The 23,313-nt window shown below is 42.7% G+C and overlaps 1 protein-coding gene across 1 annotated transcript; it reads right to left on the bottom strand.

The window, feature by feature from the left end:
- Window positions 1-3,019: 3,019 nt before the first annotated feature.
- Window positions 3,020-12,881, bottom strand: LOC115194186 (PHD finger protein 23B). The gene is made up of 5 exons (XM_029753645.1): window positions 12,304-12,881; window positions 11,190-11,221; window positions 10,964-11,056; window positions 5,572-6,220; window positions 3,020-5,043 (listed from the first exon to the last, which is right to left on the bottom strand). The coding sequence occupies exons 1-5, from the start codon at window positions 12,329-12,331 to the stop codon at window positions 4,850-4,852; spliced, it is 996 nt and encodes a 331-aa protein (XP_029609505.1). The 5' UTR covers window positions 12,332-12,881; the 3' UTR covers window positions 3,020-4,849.
- Between the last annotated feature and the right edge of the window lie 10,432 nt (window positions 12,882-23,313).

The following is a 23,313-nucleotide window of genomic DNA, read 5'->3' as shown; positions in this document are numbered from 1 at the left end:
ATTTTTTACCAGACAAAATATATATTTTGTAGCACAAATTACTGCAACAAAACACCAAAAAATGGATGAGCATGCTTTGTAATTTTTCTAAAACAATAAAAGCATTACTTGTAAGAAGTAATGTAAATTATATCATAAATAGGACTGGTGAAGTTATGTCACGCATGTAACTAACAAAATGTGGAAATGTCTGCTCTACTCAAAAATACAACCAACTAGTTGCAGCATTATGGCAAAAATGGAAGAGGAAAAGGGAGAAAGTAAGGAACTTGTCTGTCGGCCCAGCATTAAAGACCAAAATTGGCTAAAGAAAATGTTGATAAATAGAAAAGTATACCAGTTTCATTTAAGGACCAAAAATGCATACCTGTCCCATATAGATTACAAAATAGTTGGGAAGAGATTTCCGAAGTACTGATTCCATGGCACATGGTTTATGAATTGATCCTCAAAACAACGCTGTATTCAAAATTATTGCAACTAATAGAATGTTATACAGTACCAGTCAAAAGTTTGGACACACCTATTAATTCAAAGGTTTTCTTTATTTTTTACTATTTTCTACATTGTAGAATAATAAAGAAGGCATAAAAACTATGAAATAACGCATATGGAATCATGCAGTAACCAAAAAAGTGTTAAACAAATTCTTCCTTCACTCTGCGGTCCAACTCATCCTGTCACACCCTGATCTGTTTCACCTGTCTTTGTGCTTGTCTCCACCCCCCTCCAGGTGTCGCCCATCTTCCTCATTATCCCCAGTGTATTTATACCTGTGTTCTCTGTTTTTCTGTTGCCAGTTCATCTTGTCTTACCAGCGTGTTTTCCCATCTCCCTGCTTCAAGTTCTGTTTCCTAGTTTCCCCGGTTCTGACCATTCTGCCTGCCCTGACCCCGAGCCTGCCTGCTGTTCTGTACCTGCCTGATTCTGACCTGTTTACAAACCTCTGCCTGTCCTGACCCTGAGCCTGTCTGCTGTTCTGTACCTTATTGACTCTGCCCTGGATTATGGACCTATGCCTGCCTTTGACCTGTCTTTCGAATGCCCCCTGTTTGGGTCAATAAACATCTGTGACTTTAACTGTCTGCATCTGAGTATTATGATACATTCCAAGCCATCCCAATTGGGTTGAGGTCAGGTGATTGTGGAGGCCAGGTCAACTGATGCAGCACTCCATCACTCTCCTTCTTGGTCAAATAGCCCTTGCACGGCCTGGAGGTGTGTTGGGTCATTGTCCTGTTGAAAAACAAATGATAAGTGCAAACCAGATGGGATGGCGATTCGCTGCAGAATGCTGTGGTAGCCATGCTGGTTAAGTGTGCCTTGAATTCTAAGTAAATCACTGACAGTGTCACCATTAAAGCACCATCACACCTCCTCCTCCATGCTTCTTGGTGGGAACCACACATGCAGAGGTCATCCGTTCACCTATCTCAACAAGTGATCAGCATATGTGGGAACTCCTTCAAGGCCGTTGGGAAAGCTTTCCGCTGGTTGAGAGAATGCCAAGAGTGTGCAAAGCTGTCATCAAGACAAAGGGTGGTTTTCTTCTCTACACCACCCCTACCTTGTCACAACACAACTGATTGGCTCAAACGCATTAAGAAGGAAAGAAATTCCACAAATTCACTTTTAACAACAAGTACACCTTTGGTAGCCCTCCTTTCGTTGACTGTGTGTTTTTCACAAGTATGTTTTTGGATGATATCAGAATTTGAGCTATTTCACTATATTTTGATTGTGTTACTTATTCAGCAACTCATCAAGTCAACAATAGAATGATACTCATCCTCTATAAGAAGTTGATCAATGGTTAAATATCACAATGTGTTGAAAGCGTTCCACAGGGATGCTGAACCATGTCGACTCCAATGCTTCCCACAGTTGTGTCAAGTTGGCTGGATGTCCTTTGGGTGGTGGACCATTCTTGATACACACAGGAAACTGTTGACACACTGAACCCGGTGTGCCTAGCACGTATTACCATACCCCGTTCAAAGCCACTTAAACTTTACCCAATCACCCTCTGAATGGCACATATACACAATCCATGTCTGTTGTGTCAATGCTTAAAAATCTTTCGTTAACCCATCTCCTCCCCTTCATTTACACTGATTGAAGTGGATTGTTCCTGTCTTGTACACTCAGTGTGCATCAATAGTATTATATGAACTATCGTTACTGCATGCGGTGTGATTGAACATCTTCTCCCTCTGTCTCCTCAGGATGTGAATTGTCTAGACCAAGAGTTCTTCCCACACCTGTCTGAGCTCTCTGACCTCACCTTCCTTTCCCCACTGGGAGACAACCCGGGATTGGGAAGAACTGCCACCTTCAACGCCCCTCGTTAACACGTCCCTGACCCCACGGAACATATCTCCATCCATCATCACGGCAAACCCAAGGACAAGAGGTGAGACAATCGAGGAGTGGGCGATAATGTAACATTGAGACCAGGAGTTGCCACTGATGTGTAACAATATTGTAGTGCTGTGAAATGTACATCACTTTAGCCACCAAACAAGTCCAGTCTGAATGATTTAACATCTTTCTCTTTGATTTGTCTGTCACTCCAGGAGGAAGGCAACAATTCCTCTGGATTCTATTGGAAGCACCCTTTCATCCAACCAGCAGAGCAGAAAGGTGAGAATACAGAACAGGGAGGACTGACCATCCTTTACTGGTGAACTGGCTTATTTGTATCCGTTTGTGTTGCAGGATGAACCAGAAGACTACTGGGAATATTTTACTGAATTATCTCCACTCATCCAATGCTAACTTTACAGTTCAAATCAGAATTCATTGTGAATGTTAGTTTTGTAAAGATGAATTCCCACAAATATGTTTGAAAGCAAGTGTTAATATTTAAGATGCTGTATTAACCTGCTTAGATGTTAGGGACTGATCACCCTCTAGTGGTTGTGTATGTACAATGACAAACATCCTGTGTGCCTAACTTCAATAAAATGCATTCCTTATATTTAAGTCACATATATTGGGAAAAACAAGAGAACACAGGTGATCCCCAAAAAAGGTTTTATTTTTCAAGCTACAGTTAAAGAAAAACAATACCAGATGCCGAAAATATAAAATTTGCTTGGCTTTTTTTCCTCTCTTTTCACTTTCACATATGTACAGTTATCGAAGAACAGGGTATATACAGAGAATCGAAGGGAAGGCTGGTGGAGAGAGTGCATTTGCTTTTTGGGGACTAAACATGACTCTCCCACCAACAAAAAAAGCAAGGTAAAACCAACCAACATAAAAAGGACCTGCCACGACTCTGGTGATGTCAACTACTTTTCTGTACAATACAAACAGCCTACTTTGTTTCACGAATGAGAATTATGAGGGCGAGGGATTTGTATGTTCTCTGATTCGGAAGCAAATCTCAACTAGCGTTTTCTGAAAACTTTTAAACAAAAGAAAATGATAACATGAAATACAAAATATATATTTGACAACCATTCATGCAAAAAGATGTTCAAGCCACTTCTACAAGGTCCAACTTTTTCCATCACGACAGTTTACAACAATCATATCACTCTCCCAAACCAGAAGTCTCTAATGAAAAACAAAACACACAAATGTGAATAAACACAACTAAAAAAAAAAAGCACAGAACAAGCATTGGAGGAATTTGAAGTTTGTCACCAAGTCAAACCGCAACCAAAGGGTAGTCATGGTATTCCATTGTCATGCGGAGGGAACTCAAAGTAATGAAGTTGTGATGTAGCAGATGTTGACCCACTCCTCAAAGTTTATACTGCACCAGTTGACAAAAACATGTATTATTAAAAAAACAAAAAAAACAAAGGGTGAATAAAGCAAAAAATATTTACTGGTTATGGGCTGGATCGAAAACTTTACAGCACAGCCCTTAACTAATAAGTTAGTCTATTAGCAATTACCTTTCAAATGAAATAACCACAAAAAAAGGAGTGTTTGGTTTGGGCTTGAATTTTAGTGCACTGCTGTAGCACAAGTTTGTGCATTTTTCTATGGAATAGATTGAACATTTCAAATTTGATATGGTATTGGTTTGAATCAGAAAACCTCTGATGAGAGAAATCTTATAGGGGCTTAACACTGTGGTAAGCGGTACTGAGTGTAATAGACAGAAACTAATAAACAAATGCCAAATTGAAAGCTTACATGAGAAAAAGTAGCAACAACAAAAAAATCAACACGAGAGACGCCCTTTCTAGACCTAAAAAGAAAAACTTATGGACAAAAATAAACATGTTTGTTTTCTTTCCAGATAATCAAAGGGGTTGTGCCTCTGCCATGGTGTGGCAGTCGCATTGAACACTGGTTACAGAGGGTCTGACAAAAGTGGATGTACCATTATAAAATACTAGCTTTTTTCTTTGAACGTTGACAGACAGAAAAACAGCCCATAAAATGTCCTAAATAAATAATTATCTATACCTTGTCATGCACCTTATGCTATGACCTTAATATGAAAGCCAGAAAATGGATTTCTGTATGGTTGCCTTAGCATTTCAATGAAAAGAAGAAGTTAGCCAGTCTCAATTTAGTAAGACCACTGAGCAAAAGGGTGTCTATTTGTATGTTACAGATAATAAAGAGATCTCCTTCCAATGTATTCCTGTTTTAGTACAGTTTTCAGAGGCAGAACGTGACAAAGAACCTACATGAATAAGTGAGGATGGTGATTGTCAAAAAAACACCTAGAAAATACTAACAATACAGTTGCCGTCCAGATGAGGGTTTACAATCAGCTGTTGGCATTGCAGAAAAGAACTTGGTTGTAATAGTACACAGAAAAAACGGGTAGATTGAAAAGGGATATAAGAGGGATATAGTCCCTCTCACCCCTCTATCTTTAGGGGTCTTTCTTTGGCCCCAACCGCCGCGTGTCCCTGCACTTGTGGCAGTAAAAGATGTCAGGGACGTTGGACTTCTTGATCTTGGCGCATGACAGATGGACCCACACTCCGCACTGGTTGCACTCGATCATCGGTCGCCCCGCAAATGGCTTGCCGCAGTAACAGGTGATCAAGTCCCAAGAGTCATCACCTGGGCGGGGAAGGAGGGAGAAGAGAGGTAAGATGGGGCATCTCATAGTGGGACAAGCAGGGATGGGTTCAGTGGGTACCTTACAGGGGCAAAGGTTTTCAAAAAGAAAAAGCTCTTCAACTGTTTGTTTACAGAGGTTTCAATTTATGGCCCCCTAATTACTTGGTGTTTACTAAGGAACTACATAGAAACAGCAGAATTACATAATTATTACCCATTAATTATTTGTCAGTGACTCAATACAAATGCAATGAAGTACCTATTTTTACCAAGCAGATTCAAATTAAATACCACATTTTCCCTTATTTATGCCCAAGAAAGCAAACCTGGTAGGAGCCTCTGGTTTAGACCTCAGGGAACAGGTCAGTGCACTAATATCGAGCCAAGCAGCAAAGCATATTGCCAGGAAACAGTAGCCATACACTGAAGCGATGAGGCTTTTTTTGTGGAAATGACAGGGCACACACATTTACAGCAAAAATATTTGTGCTTTCTTGTCCACAGCGTGGTCAGTATGAAATCGCTTACCTGACTCCACCATGATGTCCTCGTCGGCTATCCATGTCTCACCTTCGCTCGAACTTATCTCTGCGTCCCGGTTGGACTCCTCCGCCTGCATCTTGGCCAGCCCCTGCATCCCTGCCTGCATCTTGGCCAGCCCCTGCATTCCTGGGGAGGAGACACTGTGCCCTGTCAGGTGCTCTTGGACCGAGCGCTCCCCGGGGTGGGCGTGGCCGGTCTCAGAGTCTGTTTCGCTTTGGGTGGCCGAGCTCTTAAGCTTCTTGGGGGCTTTGGGCTGCTTGGGATTTTTGCTGCGCTTGATGCGGGCCCTCTTCTCACCGCCACTGCTCCCGCTGTCAGCCGCACCACCAATGGCGGAACCCATTGACAACTTTTTGAGCTTTTTGTCCTTCTTGCGCTCTGCCTTGCTGGCAGCCTGGCTGTCGTACAAAGAGTCTTTCAGCCGCATCTTGTCCAGCAGGGAGCTGTCCGAGTGCATGTGGCGCATGCTCTTGCCCTTGTTGGCACGAGCCTTGTGGACAAACGTGTGGATGGTGTGCAGGTCATTGCCTCCGTCTCCCCAGCTGGCCCCCCCAGAGCTGCCGCCACTTCCACTTTCCCCCGATGCCCCTGAGCTGTGTGGGGAGCTGGAGGACGCTGGCGACCACGGACCTTCCTACACAGCCACAGATGTAGAGAAAGACCAATGAGGAAAGAAAACATTATAGGACAAACAATACTTGATACATAGGGTTATAAATGTTACTTAACCCCCTAGAGTTGATTGACACACCAGTGCATCAATCTGTGTTACATAAAATGATCCATCAAAATCAGTCAGTATAAGCTAGATATCGTTTTTTTGCATTGGATGAGTCTCAATCCACCTCTTCAGCCAGTGTCGCACTTCCGCATCTGCGGTTAAAGGTAGCAGAGCGGTGTTTGTCAGACCATGAGACATGCACCAAAAAAAAAAGTATATATATATATATATACACATATTCATGAGTCTCCCTTTTCCATAGTTGTCGTAATGGTTTGAACACTACAGACGTTTACACGAGCAGCCCGATTTAAAATTATTTTTTATTTTTTTTATTTTTTTTTAAATTAAATTATATGTGTGTGTTATTTATATATATATATATATATATATATATATATATATATATATATATATATATATATATATATATAAATAACACACACATATAATTTAATAAAAAAAAAAAATATATAATAATAATAATTTTAAATCGGTCTGCTCGTGTAAACGTCTGTAGTGTTCAAACCATTACGACAACTATGGAAAAGGGAGACTCATGAATACGAAGGTGTTCTCCGTTTTGCTCTACAACCCCCACAAGCATCAGGAGACTGGTCTGAAGTCTACTGTCGATGTGCCAACTTCTGTTTGGTAGCGTCCGAACCGTTTGGTCTACAAAATAAATGGGACCTCACTGTAGAAAGGGGAGATTCTCCATTTTGCTCTACAAATGCCAAGACTTCTTTTTCTCCATTTTTTTTTATTAAAAAAAAAAAAAATTAATATCTCCTAGATTTAGGACAGACACGTCAAAACCTTGTTTCCTTTTTTTACTGTCCTTTTTGCCTTTTAAGAATGTGTTATTCAATGAGTTTCTATGGGCTGGACCTCCCGAGTGGCACAGTGGTCTAAGGCACTGCATCGCAGTGCTAGCTGTGCCACTAGAGATCCTGGTTCGGTCCAGACTGTCGCAGCCGGCCGCGACCGGGAGACCCATAAGACAGCGCACAATTGGCCCAGCGTCGTCCAGGTTAGGGGAGGGTTTGGCCGGCAGGGATGTTCTTACCCCATCACACTCTAGCGACTCCTGTGGCGGTCTGGGTGCAATGCACGCTGACATAGTCGCCAGGTGTACGGTGTTTTTTCCTCTGACACATTGGAGCAGCTGGCTTCCGGGATAAGCGGGCGTTGTGTCAAGAAGTGAGGCTTGGCTGAGTTGTGTTTCGGAGGACGCACGGCTCTCGACCGTCGCCTCTCCTGAGTCCGTATGGGAGGCGCAGCGATGAGACAAGACTAACTACCAATTGGATACCACGAAATCGGGGAGTAAAAGGGGGTCATTTTTTTGGGGGAGTTTTTATGGGCTTTAGTAGTAAAGGCAAAAATAGATATTTTATCAAATAAGTTAATTTTTATATTTTTATATACATAAAGAGGTACTAAAATTCAACATCAAATAGCTAAATGATCCATAGTATAATTATCTTAAAACAATTCCATATGTCAGCTTAGCATCCCCCTCCCCAACATCTTAGACTAAAGAATAAAACATGTGCCTCAGAAAGTATTCACACCCCTTGACTTTTCCAACATTTTGTTGTATTACAGCCTGAATTTAAAATGGATTAAATTGAGTTTTTTTTGTCTGTGGCCTAGACACAATACCACATTATACCAATTTTAGATGTGTTTTTATACAAATAAATTAAAAATGGAAAGCTGAAACACCTTGAGTCAATAAGTATTTTAACCCCTTTGTTTTTGCAAGCCTAAATCAGTTCAGGAGTAAACATTTGCTTAAAAAGTCAAGTGGTTTAACATGATTTTTTTAATGACTACCTCATCTCTGTATACCACAATTATTTGTAAGGTCCCTCAGTCAAGCAGTGAATTTTAAAAAAACGTAGTGAAGTTACACTTTGGATGGTGTATCAATACACCCAGTCACTACAATCAACAACATTGTAGTTACTCCACAATACTATCATAATTGACGGAAAAAAGAAGCCTGTACAGAATAAAACCATGCATCGTGTTCACAACAAGGCACTAAAATGGTTATCTTAACTGTTTTAAAACAGGGATTTTTAAATGTATTTGGCTAAGGTGTATGTAAACTCCCGACTTAAACTGTATATGCCTTCAAGTTCTAATCTAACCAACCATGTATTAGGTAAATCTAAGTTCCCGTGTGGCCTTTGAATAGTGTTAGTTTAAACAGCCCTGCACACCAAACATTTGCCCCGTTCTACTGATTTCAGCTTGATATCGATGGAAGTGATTAACATAAAGTGTTGCGTTACACTTACCGTGTCAGTGACCAACTTTAATAAAAATGCAACACTTTAAATGTAGCGAGCAGTCTTCTACAAATTGTCCTCTAACCAGTGATTCCATTAGGTTTTTGAGCCATTTTGGTAAACTGGATCTGCAACCTTCCCTAGCCCCCTGGCAATTGATTTCAACGTGATAATCGATAAGTGATTGACAAAAGAGTGATGCATCTCTCTTTCAGTTTTGGTGATCCTGGTATGAAAATACAACATTCAAAAATGAGGTTGACTGTTCTGAGGGTGGTCAGTTAGGTAAAAAACATCTCCAGTTTCCACGTGGTTTTTGAGTAGTGGTAGTTTCAACAGTGCATACACCCCCCGACCCGATGAGTGATTTATTGCCATTTGTCAAGGGTTTTGGGTGCGTATGCAGTTTATAAGGTGCTCGTTAAATATAAAGAAGTGATATGATTACTATTGTTGAACATGTGTAGATAGTACATTTTATGTTTTCATTACATCAAACTGTTACTGTATATTGGTTATTGATTTGGACAAACTGTTTGACATTGGGCTATTTATCAATATGCATTGTCAACAGGAAGCAGAGACAGCCTAATTTTCAATGTACGTTTTAGGTATATAAATGGAACTTTAAAATTTCTAATGGTATTGTACTTAAATCAGGTAAAAACTGCTGAATGAGTACAAAAATGTGATGTTTATTTTGATGATATGCCGTAAAATCACCAAAACAGGTTTTCCCTTGCTACTCTATAGCTTCCATTGGCACTTAATAGGCTGGACAATAGAAAGAGTCAAAATTCACCCAAGGCTGAAAAATGGCAAAAGAACGTTGCCTAAGCTGGAACGTTCGCAGAAGCTATTTTGACTGGAGTGACGCTTAGAATTCAATTTCGCCTAAATGGCACCAACAAATGTATCCCTTTTTATTTTACCACTACAATCTGTTCTTAGGACGAAACTGAAAAACAACTTGTGTAGAGTGTAAACATCCGCACCTTGATGGTGCCAAGTGTGCTTATGTCTGCATAACGAGAAGTAGGGGGGGGGGAAATCTACTTTTTCTGGTCTAGAGCTCGATGATAGCAGAGTACGCTGCCCAACCTTATGTAATTACAAAGAGATTGATCCTGATTAAAATGGTATCCAATTCGGAAAAAAAACGAAATATACAGATTGCAAGATATTTGACAAAATAGACAGACATACCCGTATTTCCCTATAGTAAACAATGGGAGGACCCTCAGAATTCCATGGGCAGTTTTTTGTTTACATTTTACCTACAAACAACGTGGGCAGGTCTCATTGTCAACAACAGCTAAACAGGCATTGTGACGTAAAACACACTGGTAATAGAACGTTCGGAAGGCGAGTTGGTGCTCAATAGAACTAATAGGAGCTGGCGGGGTGAAAAAGGCAATAAAATAAGGCCTGTTTTTCGCGATTACTTCAAAACTACGGCAAGCAGCTGGGACATATGGTAATATTATGAAACTGGGCTCGACGGCGGATGCAGTAAACTAGTTATCAGAAGAAAAAAAACATTGTTTAAGATGGCATGTGTCCAGCCTACACATAGAAGTCAACCCGGGTTGGGCTTGCCTAGGTGGGCTAGCTCGACTTGAGTTTTCACTTCCTCCAGACATTAGAAATGTCATATTGCTAGCTGTCTTCGCTAATGTTGCTAGCTAGCAAGATGTTGAATAATTGAATTCGCCCTCACCATGCTGTAACTTACGTTACCACGCCAGTGCCAGACCGACTCAGACATGTATTTAGCTTTCTAACGTTAGCTAGCTAGCTAAACGGTTAGCGACGTCGCTAGCTACAGTCCTACTTTGTTTGCCATGACATTGGCTATTAGCTAGCTAACCAAGGAAACCAGACGACGGGTTTGATAGCTTGCTTTCAATACGACCTGGCCAGCTAAAATTCCTGCTAGCTCACGTTAGCTTGCTAGCTAGCGTGTTTCAACTCTGTGATTTGCTAGCCAGCGTTATGTAGCTAGCAGCTAGTATTCGAAGGCTGACTTGTCACAGGTGTATTGTGTAGTGCAAAAATTAATGAAGGATCCAGCTATGGTGGTAATTCGTGTCATGTATGACTATCGCAGTACCGCTTGTCCATGTGCTAGCAAACAGCTCAGACGAGCTAGCTAAACGTGGTGTAATCATCAACTAGCTAGCTGGTGGTTGCATAGTAATGGAGTCACCAGCCCCAATTCTAATCGAACTGGCACCAGTTGTAAAACTGGGCTGTGCTGGCCCGGGTTTCTCTCGAGCCATCTTCAATTTGGCTCTAATTTTAAGTGCCAGTTGAAACGGGGTTTATGTTCTGATGTGCCTAGTTAACCTACCTCTTGTGGATTGGGGATATAGCCTGCATATGCCAAGACAAAGTTGCAGAACTTGTTAAAGTCTTCGACGGTCCTCTTTCTCCTCTCTGGAGGCTAAAGAGATGAAACAAAACATGAATGAGCTCCACACATACATGAATCAAGCTAATAACTCGTACATGCATCACCAAATAGAGTGGTCATGTTAAGGGTGAGGTGAAATTGATCACACCGGAAGTCTACTTACCAGAGTCTCCGTTTTGCACTTCAATAACGAATCTGTATAAGAAAAAACAATTACCATACTAGCTATAATCTGTTAACATTTTACACACAGTCATTTGGATTAAAAAAGTATACATTACTTCAAAGTACAATTCAATTTTCAGGTTATAATAACCTCATTCTCTCCCCTGTGTCTATTTGTGTTCGGCCTAGAGATGTATCGAGAGAATATAGGAACAACTAGTTAGCTTGCTAATGCAATGAAAAACTGAACCAGACAAGGGTACTGCCTGTTTAGTTTGCTAGCTAACAATGATGGTACCTAGTTGTCTTAAACGAGTGACTACCTCCGCTGCTCGCCAGTAACGATGTTAGCCAGCTAGCTAACGTTACCGCCAACAATGGTGTCTTTATATTTTTACAACGGGTCAATAACTTAAATAGAGATGCAAAGCCAAATTAAAGACTGTTACATGGTGCTTGGGGTGAAAATGTTGAGTCGTAACTAGCTGGCTACAGTAGGTTGGATAACGTTAGCGAACAAACTTGAACCATGCCAACCATGCATGCATTGTGAGCCAGCTTTAGCAGCTGGCATGAGGAGCCGGCTCAACCCCGAATTTTTAACTTGGCTAGCAACCTAGCAGCATCTAGATAACTAACTAGCTTACTAGTTACTGTAGCAAGCTAACAAACAAACACTGATAGTTAGCTGTTGAAGACATGTTAGTTGACTGGTAAAGCAAAAGTCTTTATGCCCCATTTTGTTAGAACGTTATGCTTGCTAGCTAGTTACCGTTAGCTTGCCAGCGGTTATTTTACATTAGCCACATCAATGCCATGGTTAAGCAAACGTTAACTAGCTACGCTATCTATCGTTACTGCATAAAAACGCACAGTTTATCATCAAACTCTGCAAGCTAATTTACGTTGACTGTTTGATACAGATTAAGTCAATCTAGCTGACAGTTAATGTTAGTTAACTATAGCGACGTATTAGCTAACGTTAACCAACTATCATTGCGATTGAAAAACCAACAGTTGCTTTACTGAGAGGCTTGAACAAAACCAACAATGTCCGCTAGCTAGAAAACAACTCTAGATCAATTTACTATGTGAACTGACACTTAACGTACCTTGGTGTTCAGACATTATTTCAAGCATTGTCGCCTCAGCAACAAGGCCCGTTGTGGTGGTAGCTACCAGGTAGCTAGCAGCTGGGGTGTTTTTCTCCCGGCTTGACTGCTGACTGTGTGAGTGTGGGACACCCTGCCGAGAACGGAGGACTCAACTCTTCGACAAGCGACTTTCCTTGAGTTTTTGGATTGTGGTCCCCAGTTCTAGATTGTTTAACCGGCTAGGTACGGACTAGCCAATAACAATTGCAGAAATAATTCCTTATCTGCCCGTTACCAGCTAACAAGAAGCAAGGTTAGCTAGCTAACGTTACAAGCTAATTTCTTCGTCACAGCAGTTATATTGCATAAATATTCCTGGAAATCAACTAGTTTTTTTAAACTATCGCGCTAAGTCACCGGAAAAAAACTGCAGCAGGTGAATCCATTGTAAAGGACAAAAGCATTCAGGTAACACATTTCTTAGATGAAGTTTACGTTTTTCCATAACACGAGCAAAATCGACGAAAGTGACTAGAATATGTATCGTCCCTTGCGCGCCTCACTCCAGCCAGGCATCTTCTTCTCTGGCATAATGGCGTTTGCAACAATTGGATGTGCATTACGCCACCTACTGTGCAGGTGGATAACAAAGACTCCAAAAAGGAGAATTTTTTTGGGTAAAAATATTCATACAAACCACCCCAAAAAAAGTTTAACTAAACTAAATCAACATGCTTTTCAGTTAAAATCCAAAATTCGATTCAAGGTCAGAAGGATCCTGTGAGGATGGGACATTTTCTGGCAACAGTAGTCCTTGCAGTGCATCTGCCGTGAAGTCTTGGAGCCCCAAAAACATTTTGGCTGCAGATACAATGATGTGAAGTACAAATAATAACTCTGGCTATAAATGCTACAAAATTCACCTTCACAATGAGTGTATCCAGATCTCTTGATTGACATAAAAACATTTGCAACTGGTTGTGGTGCGTCCACCTTGCCCCTTCGACTCTCTTCACCGCCACCACATAGGAGATCTGCTGTACAACGCAGATCCTTGACACTGTAATGGGAATTTGAATGTTGGTGCTTTTCTTATAACAAATTTCTGTGTTCTATTCATGTGCTGTTCTATAAACCAGTTTCTGTGTTCATGCAAGTGGCTGACTGTACAAATCAACTATCAGTAGCTGCAATTTGGCTATACACACAGACATTGTTTTGAGAACGAACTAACGATATATTGGTTTTAAGGTCTCAGCTTAGAGAAGAGAAGCCTCGTGAGATGTTGGTCTGTCACATGTTATGAAACAGTATTGGTCGGTCACATGAATAGAACAAAATGGTAATGATTAATAAATTATGCTAAATCATGCAAATATAACTTGTCTGTGTATTGCCGTATATAAGACAACTGCTGGGTCTGCCCAGGCAGAGCTCCCGATTGACATTTGTACTGTGGTGCATTGAGTTGGTTGGAATCTCTCCAACGTGCTGACAATAAACAATGAATCGTTTAAGATTGACTTCGAGTGTCCTTGTGTAAGAATTTTTCCACTACAACACCTTGACCTCTTTCACCCTAACAGGTCACTCAAGGAAGTCCATAGTACGATCCCCACCACAGTTGCAACATTTTCCCTTCATAGATTCTTCAATAGCATACTTCTCCCGTCTACAAACATTTGACACGTGGCCACTGAGTGGTTTTGGCACAATTGCTCTCGCCGCATACCTCACATATCAAGAGTCTCCTCAAACAACAATAATATCGATAGGCTTTTCTCCTTTTACAATACGGGTCAGGCAATGTGCACTGACCGCTCCTAGGATTTTCTGAATAAGGTAAGCCCACTCGTCATCTATATCTAATGAGACTCCAGATATAACTCCTTTAGCAGGTGCCCTGCTCTGAAGATCAATGAAGGTCAGTTCCGACATAGGGAATTTAGCCAGATCCAGTGCACGCTTCTTCTGTTCTTCATTTACACAATTAACCAATTGGGCTCCCGCAGTGGTTTAAGGCAATGCATCTCAGTGCAAGAGGCGTCACTGGTTCAAATCCAGGCTGTATCACATCCGGGCGAGCTTGGGAGTCCCATAGGACGGCGCACAATTGGCCCAGCATCGTCCGGGTTTGGCCGGGGTAGGCCGTCATTGTAAATAAGAATTTGTTCTTAACTGACTTGCCTAGTTAAATAAAGGTTACTTTTTTTTTTTTTAAAAAGCCACCTTGATTGAATCCACCTTTCCCATTGCTCTCTTCACAGTCCTCAATAGTAAAAAGGACCTCCCAAATTAACCTCCTTGTCCAAAAAATGTTGGGTTACGGATGTAACCTTGGTTCTCTGAGTAGAGTAACGGGTTACCAAACGACCTATGGGAACTCCTTCCCATTCACGCAATGTGATTGAGATGCTTCACATCAAAGATGTTTAAAATCATGTCACACCCTTACTGTACCCACGTGACTTGTCACTATAAAAAGGTGGTGTGTTGTGACAATATCTATTACTTCACTTGAACCCAACAGGGGGGATGGAATGACATGAACGCTTGGCGACCCGTTACTCTACTCAGGGAACCAAAGTTACATCCGTAACCCAACGTTCTCTTTCATTTTTGTAACGGGTGGGAAAGTATGTACCAAAGATGTTGTTCGGACAACAAAGTGGGTTAACTCACCATTTAACTTAGTCCAGATCAGTGCCTGGGATGTCCTTGCATCCACCACAGGATAAAACAGAATATGGTAACACAGATTTTCAACTGTGGTATACAACCATATACACAAGCAAACTGAAAGCTAGAACATACAACATGAGGCTTCAATTGGGTGCAACAGCACCAAGAGTGGAAGGCCTCTGTATAGAACATCCATCTCACGGTTGATAAGAAAGTATGTACAAGGTTCACAGTATGCTCACTTATCTGTGTTGAGAGAGCATGCCATGTCCAGAACCACAGACCCCACTGATGGAGTGGACATAACATTGAGTCTGTAGTACCTCATGAAAGTTATAGGTGTTGCCCAACTTGCAGCAACACAGAGAGTCCAGGGAGGCCCCTCTGAACAAGGGCCATGAAGTGGCCATACACCTGGTGGAGTGTGCTACCACGTGGTCTGGAGACCTTTAATGTTTACACTCTGTTCTCCCCATAACACACAAAATGCTGTTCTGATGAACAGTTCTTGTTGCAGGAAGATAGGCACTCAATGCCCTAACTGGGCAAAGTGTATGCAACTCACGACTCTCCTGTGACGAGTGGGGAGGCGGGTGAAATGAAATATTAAGGGCTGGTTAGCATGTGATGATGAAAGCACCTTAGGTAAGAATTCTGGATTTGGCCGAAGCACTGCCTTAGATCCATTTTCTGCTAGAGGCATGAAGGATGGGTAGAAAGCGCATGTAATTCTTCAACACATTTGGCTTAAACAATAGCCAATAGAAAGTCAGTATTAACTGAGAGCTCACATACTGTAGCTCAAGTGAAGACAGTAGGACTACAGCATTCGCATAGAGGATGCCCTGGCTGCCTGAATTGTATCAAATTACCAAGGACGGCAACCCTGAAGCTATAAGGCGGTCACATTCAGGGGCCACACTCACAACTTCCGTATGCTGGGTTTGGGGTGCCAAAGCTTGCCGTTCACTTGTGAGAGGAGGTCCGCTCGAATAGGGATTTCCTATGGTTGAGAGGTTGTCAGTTGTACAAGGTCTGAAAACCAGTGATGCTGTGGTCAATGTGGAGCAACAAGTAGAACTGGCGCACTCTCAAGACTGATCTTCCTCAAGACCTGAGGGAGCAAGGGAATTGGTAGAAACACATACAGCACAACCCCGATTGGGCCTGCTGGTGCCTTTATGGAGATACACATAGGACAATAGGTTGAGTCTTGCAATGCGAACAGATCGGCGTTCTGAATCGTGCCCAGATCCTCTCCACTACTGTGGAATGTATCCTCCAGTCTCAAGGAAGAGGGCCTCCTCTGGAGAGAAAGTCTGCTGCCTGATTCTACACCCCAGCAGGTGTTTTGCTCTGAGGGATGAAAGGTGTCTCTTTGCCCAAAGGAGTATCTCCCCTGCTAGTGCATTGGAGCTCACGCACTCAGTCTTTGAAGAACTGAATTCATCAAACTTGGATGTGGATGCCATGGAAGGAGAAGCATTCTCCACAATGAGGTTTCTGCTTGCCCTCTCAAAGATTTCAGACAAGGATATTTTCTGGTCGACCATCACTGGGACTGGATGATGCTAGAGCTGTGGTACACAGCATCATAATCATCATCAGAGTGCTCATGTGTCATAAGAGTGGGAGGCTCTTGTGGATAGTACGTCAGTGTCATCTGATTCAACAACCACGCGCCGTTCAGAGGTAGAGGTTGGACTTGGTACTGGCAGGGGAAGCCTGGCCAGGATGTGCTCGAGGGCAGACTCAATGGTTTCCATACGACTGTCCAGTGACTTAATATCCTTGCGCACCTCAGTGCGTCAACATTTTTTACCAGGCGAGGATCAGCGATGGTATTTTTTGGGCAGTGGATCACGAGTGGAGTGAGACCTGTCATTAGACCTGGAGCGTTTAGAATGATCATTGATCTGTGAGACAGACACATCTGATAAGAATGTGTCTGCCTCACAGCTCTGCCCCCAAAGTGCGCAAGTCAAGATTTCAATGTTCTTGGTTTGAATTTCTAAGAGTATATGCAAGTGCTGCTACCCTGTTACCCAAAGTTTGTGATCATCCGAGGCTGGGTGTTGTTTTTCACACATGACATGGGTGGAATGACATCCTGTGTACAGCACTGAACCATTATGCAAAGAACGGATTTTCACACAAGAGAAGTGTATTCCAAGAAAAAGGTAACAAAAAATAGCTTTTTGTCTCGATGTGTCTCGGTGTATGCTTCGATTGCCTCGGTATCTGCTTTGGATGCTTCGAGAGAATGTTATAGTTAGCTTTGGCTACGATCCGTAGTGCTTCAGGGTTGAGACTCCCGTCTAAATATGTATCAAGGTCCGAGCTCGAAACACCCAAGAGTGAACTGTCAGTCTGAGCGTTGGTGGACTTGGTCAAGAGAGAACCGGTAGCCTCCAGTACTGCTGAGCTCCGTGATCACAGCAAAACTCCAAGCGAGGGATTGGTAATACTGGATCTACGGGCTGGTGTGGCAGTCAAGCGGGGACTGGCATGACACTGCAGGTCAACAAGTGCCAACAACAGCTACAACAAGCTATGTATGGCTAATTTAGCTAGCTAGCTACGTGCTAACTTCTGAGGTAAAGGAATAGACCCGAAGCTATCTAGTTAGCTAACACAAGGATGATAAATGCCCAACAAAAAGCAATAAAAGTTAGCTCGTATGGGCAGGCACAATAACTAGAGAGAGGCGGATTAGATTAGATAAAATGTACTTCTCGCAGCACCTCCTCGAGTCATTGAAGAATCGTAACAGTAAGAAAGTAATCCAAAGGGGATTAATAGCAATCTCGTAATGAAAAACACAAACGTGAGAGTGAAGAAATGGCAGTATGTCATGCCACACCGCCTTTTATACTGACAGGTCACATGGGTACATTAAGGGCGTGTGACTGTAAACCTCTTTGATATTAAGCATCTCAATCACATCGCATGAAGAGGAGTTCCCATAGGTCATTTGACGACCCGTTACAAAAAACGAAAAAGAAAGCAGTCCAAGAAGAAATGCATTATTGGACCGACGCTTTTACTCCACTACAACTTTTGCTTGTTTCGTAATTTTTTTTGATTTCACTGTTTTCCATTCACTTTCACAAACTTCACTTGCTGCACTTTCAGATTCAATCAACATTTCCGCTTCTCCAACCTTCAGCTAGCAGAGCCAGGCATAAGCAATGTCAATTTTATAAATATTCATGAGTCTCGACATGTCGGGTGATTGGTTGAGCCTTTTTGGGTGCGTGACGTCACACAGATGCTGTGTGTGCTGTCATACCGCGTTCAAAACAACTGGGAACTCGGATATCTCTGACTTCCGACATCAGTGCGTTCAAGACAACTGGGAACTCTGAGAAAATGTTGCTCTGACTGGGAAAAATCCTTTTGAACCGTCATACAACTCGGAATTACAAGCCTGAAACGCAAGCATCTTTCTAGAGCTCCGACCTGAAGATCACTTACGTCATGATTTGACCTCGTTTTTCTCAGTTGTCTTGAACGCAGCGCTAGCACTGACCAAACTCATTTGGAAACCCAGCTACAGCTTGATCACCAAATTAATTGGGAAATAAATTAAAGCCTCTCCAGCAAGCTACCATCTATTTTAGTTCCACTGTCCAATCATTCAAAAAACGAGCCCACTAATTGTTATTTTTACCCTTCCACAAATGGTCTGGTATGTGTTGCTCAGTAATTATATCGCTATCCTCCTAAATGCAGCGGTCAGTGGATAAACTAGTTGGCTACTGCATGGCCAGTATGAACCAGCATGCTAGCTAGCCAGATACATTTCAGTCAGTAACTATCTTTATAGTTTAAAGTTTTAATGTCATGTTCACAAGTACAGTAAAATGCCTTTCTTGCCTCAAAAACAATGGTCACTGAATAAACTAACTATGAGTTGAACATATTTATCTGAAAATTAACTAGTAGCCAGTACTAGTGCCTATGGTAGAATCATATCTAACCCATTGGCTCCTGAAGCGTATGTCCCAATAAGCTCCCGAGTTTAGCTAACATTTACTAGCTAGCGTCGCGATTAACATTTTGCTAGCTAGCTGAGCTGTTTTATGAGAAAACTGCAAATATGAAAAAATGTCAATATTATGGTAACTGTCATTGAAGTTGTTGGTTAATACTTGTTTCAGGTCCGAGGTGAGAGAAATTGTCCGCCATTTTGTGTTTCGGTAAGGGCTCACGTCACACACTCAAGAAGGCTCAACCAATCACCTGACGGGTTCTATGTCGAGGCTCATAAATATTCATGAAATGTGCCCACCCCCACCCATCTGAACTTGATAGATAATTCTAAACTTTTGACATATTTTGAACATATACTGTACCTAAGTTAACAAATACCCTCACTGAATCATTTTAATGAGAACCTTCATTACGCCTCTTCCAGGGATAACCTGAACTGAACTTGATAGAACTGGATAGAATCCTCCTTCCTTCCTGCTTTTAGTTCTAAGCAATAGGCCCTTCTCCACAACTCACACCAATTTTTACTTCTTCATGGTCCTCCATTTGTCCTTTATGTGGACGGAAGAGCATTGAGCAAAGGGGTAAGACGACCTGATTTTTCCCCAGTTGCCCTCACCATAGTGGGAAACCCCTGCTTCCACCCACTCCTTGGGCATCCACATCCTCTTCTTTCCAGTGCTGATGCTATCTTCAAATGCATATTAGGAGAGTCAGATAAAGATTCCTTATCACTCCACATTTTCCTTGTAACATTGCCCTTCTGGGGGGGTGGAGGTAGGATGCACACCCCCACGAGGAGCAGGTTCCTCTGCGAAGTCATCCAAATCACACACATCATTCTTGTCTCGTTTGCAATGCTTTTGAGTGGGTGAGTGGACGCTGGGCTCACCCGGCTGCAGGCACCCGCTCATGAGAGGCGGTGTATTCCTGCCCGCTCACCTGGCTGTTGGGATCCATAGCTAGCCTGGCCACTGTGCACCACCTGCCCCACCTCTGTGAGGCTGCCTCCAGACAGAGGACAATGTCTGTCCCTCAGGCCACATCTGCTGGGGAAGATTCCATTGGTCTGCTGCCTGAAAAGTGCAGGTGGGACCTCTGAGTCCGCAACTTCTACATTCTCTTGCACTTCTCTCGCCACCTCCTCCTCTAACAGGCTAAGGTAATCTGCTGGTCAATCTGACCAGTGTACACGGCAATCAGCTGGTGAGTTTTAATTGAACATCAGGGGGGGGTCACTGGCAGAAAGAAGGAGCACAGCAGATTACACTTGGTCTACATGCATGCACATTGTAGTGTAGCACAATGACCTGTCAAGAAGGATATGAGTGTCTACCTGGGTCTGGGTGTGGAGGCTTTCTGCTATGGAACAAGGTGCATTGCTGGCACAATGTGCTCCTTTGGTTGAGGCTGTGAGGGGGAATCTTGTTGTGCTGGCAGCTGCAGAGAAGTATTTGGGTATACGCATAGCCACGGGAAGTAGGGGTGCTGAGGGTGCTGCAGCATCCCCTGAAAAATCAGAACAAAAAAAATAAAATAAAAATATACATTGAGGGATAAAAGTATTTGATCCCCTGCTGATTTTGTACGTTTGCCCACTGACAAAGAAATGATCAGTCTATAATTTTAATGGTAGGTTTATTAGAACAGTGAGAGACAGAAAAGGCTGACGTTTGGCAACTCGAACCTTCAGCTCCCTCCACAGATTTTCTATGGGATTAAGTTCTGGAGACTGGCTAGGCCACTCTAGGACCTTAATGTGCTTCTTCTTGAGCCAGTCCTTTGTTGCCTTGGCCATGTGTTTTGGGTCATTGTCATGCTGGAATACCATCCACGACCCATTTTCAATGTCCTTGCTGAGGGAAGGAGGTTCTCACCCAAGATTTGACAGTACATGGCCCCGTCCATCATCTCTTTGATGCGGTGAAGTTGTCCTGTCCCCTTAGCAGAAAACCCCCCCCAAAGCATAATGTTTCCACCTCCATGTTTGACGGTGGGGATGGTGTTCTTGGGGTCATAGGCAGCATTCCTCCTCCTCCAAACACGGCGAGTTGAGTTGATGCCAAAGAGCTCCATTTTGGTCTCATCTGACCACAACACTTTCACCCAGTTGTCCTCTGAATCATTCAGATGTTCATTGGCAAACTTCAGACGGGCATATATATGTGCTTTCTTGAGCAGGGGGACCTTGCGGGCGCTGCAGGATTTCAGTCCTTCACGGCGTAGTGTGTTACCAATTGTTTTCTTGGTGACTATGGTCCCAGCTGCCTTGAGATCATTGACAAGATCCTCCCGTGTAGTTCTGGGCTGATTCCTCACCGTTCTCATGATCATTGCAACTCCACGAGGTGAGATCTTGCATGGAGCCCTAGGCCAAGGGAGATTGACAGTTCTTTGTGTTTCTTCCATTTGCGAATAATCGCACCAACTGTTGTCACCTTCTCCCCAAGCTGCTTGGCGATGGTCTTGTAGCCCATTCCAGCCTTGTGTAGGTCTATAATCTTGTCCCTGACATCCTTGGAGAGCTCTTTGGTCTTGGCCATGGTGGAGAGTTTGGAATCTGATTGATTGATTGCTTCTGTGGACAGGTGTCTTTTATACAGGTAACAAGCTGAGATTAGGAGCACTCCCTTTAAGAGTGTGCTCCTAATCTCAGCTCGTTAGCTGTATAAAAGACAACTGGGAGCCAGAAATCTTTCTGATTGAGAGGGGGTCAAATACTTATTTCCCTCATTAAAATGCAAATCAATTTATAACATTTTTGACATGCGTTTTTATAGATTTATGTTGTTGTTATTCTGTCTCTCACTGTTCAAATAAACCTACCATTAAAATTATAGACTGATCATTTCTTTGTCAGTGGGCAAATGTACAAAATCAGCAGGGGATCAAATACTTTTTTCCCTCACTGTATATATATTATATATATATTTAATTGAGATTTTTCAGGGGATGCTGCAGCACCCTCAGCACCCCTACATACATATATATATATATATTTGGATTTTAAAAAATTCTCTTCACAAAAATAGTGCACTGGGCCTTTACTAGTATTAGCGGACCAAAATAGACGTCTGTAGCTTAGGCAAACACATTTTTTCAGCATCTCTGCTTTGGCAAAAAATGTAGTTGCACATAACGCTGCACCTTTTGATGTAAATGTTTGTGGGCAAGGTTGGGTTCTTTCAGGATTCCAGAAACACAATCACAGAGAAAGGGACAAGGCAACAACTCTTACAATTCCAACCATTGAATCCTGCAAGATGAATTCTTGATCAAATAACCTGGGAAAAAACACTTTTTGTGCAGTATTAATTTACAAACCACTTAATGTAAATGTGCACTACCGTTAAAAAGTTTGGGGTCACTTAGAAATGTCCTCTTCGCTGTTGACGTTGAGACTGGTTTTTGCAGGTACTATTTAATGAAGCTGCCAGTTGAGGACTTGTGAGGCGTCTGTTTCTCAAACTAGACACTCTAATTTACTTGTCAAAGAGGCGACTCCAGGAGTAGCCATGGTGGATTTACAGGAATAGCTACCTTTGGACTAAACTCCTTTCCGGTAACAGTCCCATCTCCTTCGCCTGGATATTACCCACCCATTACCAACCCAACCCAAGCTCGTGTTCTGTCTTCGCTCATGTTCCCAGCATGCCTGTAAAATCCCTTTTGCAGGATGAGACACCCCATGTCCCCTGTAATAATTAATTCCCAGCTGCTGTCTCCTAATCTGCAATGGCATGTCCCCCATCTCCACCAGTATTGCAGCCACTGGGGACGTCCGAAACGCCCCACTACATATTCTGAGTCCTTGCCCCTGTATGACATCTAGCCTTCCAACGATGTCCGGGCTGCCGAACATACGTTATACTGCCATAGTCTATTACAGATCAGATCAATGCAACATACATGGTCCTCAATGAGGAACGCACAGCCCCCCCACTCCTTCCCCGTCAGATAGCGCATCACATTTAGCACCTTCTTAGACTTTCCCACCACTCTTGCCGCCTGTTATAGACCCCCCCTCAGCTCCCAGCTGTGCCCTAGACACCATATGTGAATTGATTGCCCCTCATCTATCTTCAGAGTTCGTTCTGTTAGGTGACCTAAACTGGGATATGCTTAACACCCCGGCAGTCCTACAATCTAAGATAGATTCCCTCAATCTCACACAAATCATCAAGGAACCCACCAGGTACAACCCTAAATCCGTAAACATGGGCACCCTCATAGATATTATCCTGACCAACTTGCCCTCCAAATACACCTCTGCTTTTTTAAATCAGGATCTCAGCGATCACTGCCTCATTGCCTGCATCCGCTATGGGTCCGCGGTCAAACGACCACCCA

Source organism: Salmo trutta, chromosome 5 (assembly GCF_901001165.1).
Source record: "Salmo trutta chromosome 5, fSalTru1.1, whole genome shotgun sequence".
Lineage (NCBI taxonomy): Eukaryota > Metazoa > Chordata > Actinopteri > Salmoniformes > Salmonidae > Salmo > Salmo trutta.
The sequence above is the reverse complement of the archived record's forward strand: the minus strand, read 5'-3'. Positions and strand labels throughout refer to the sequence as shown.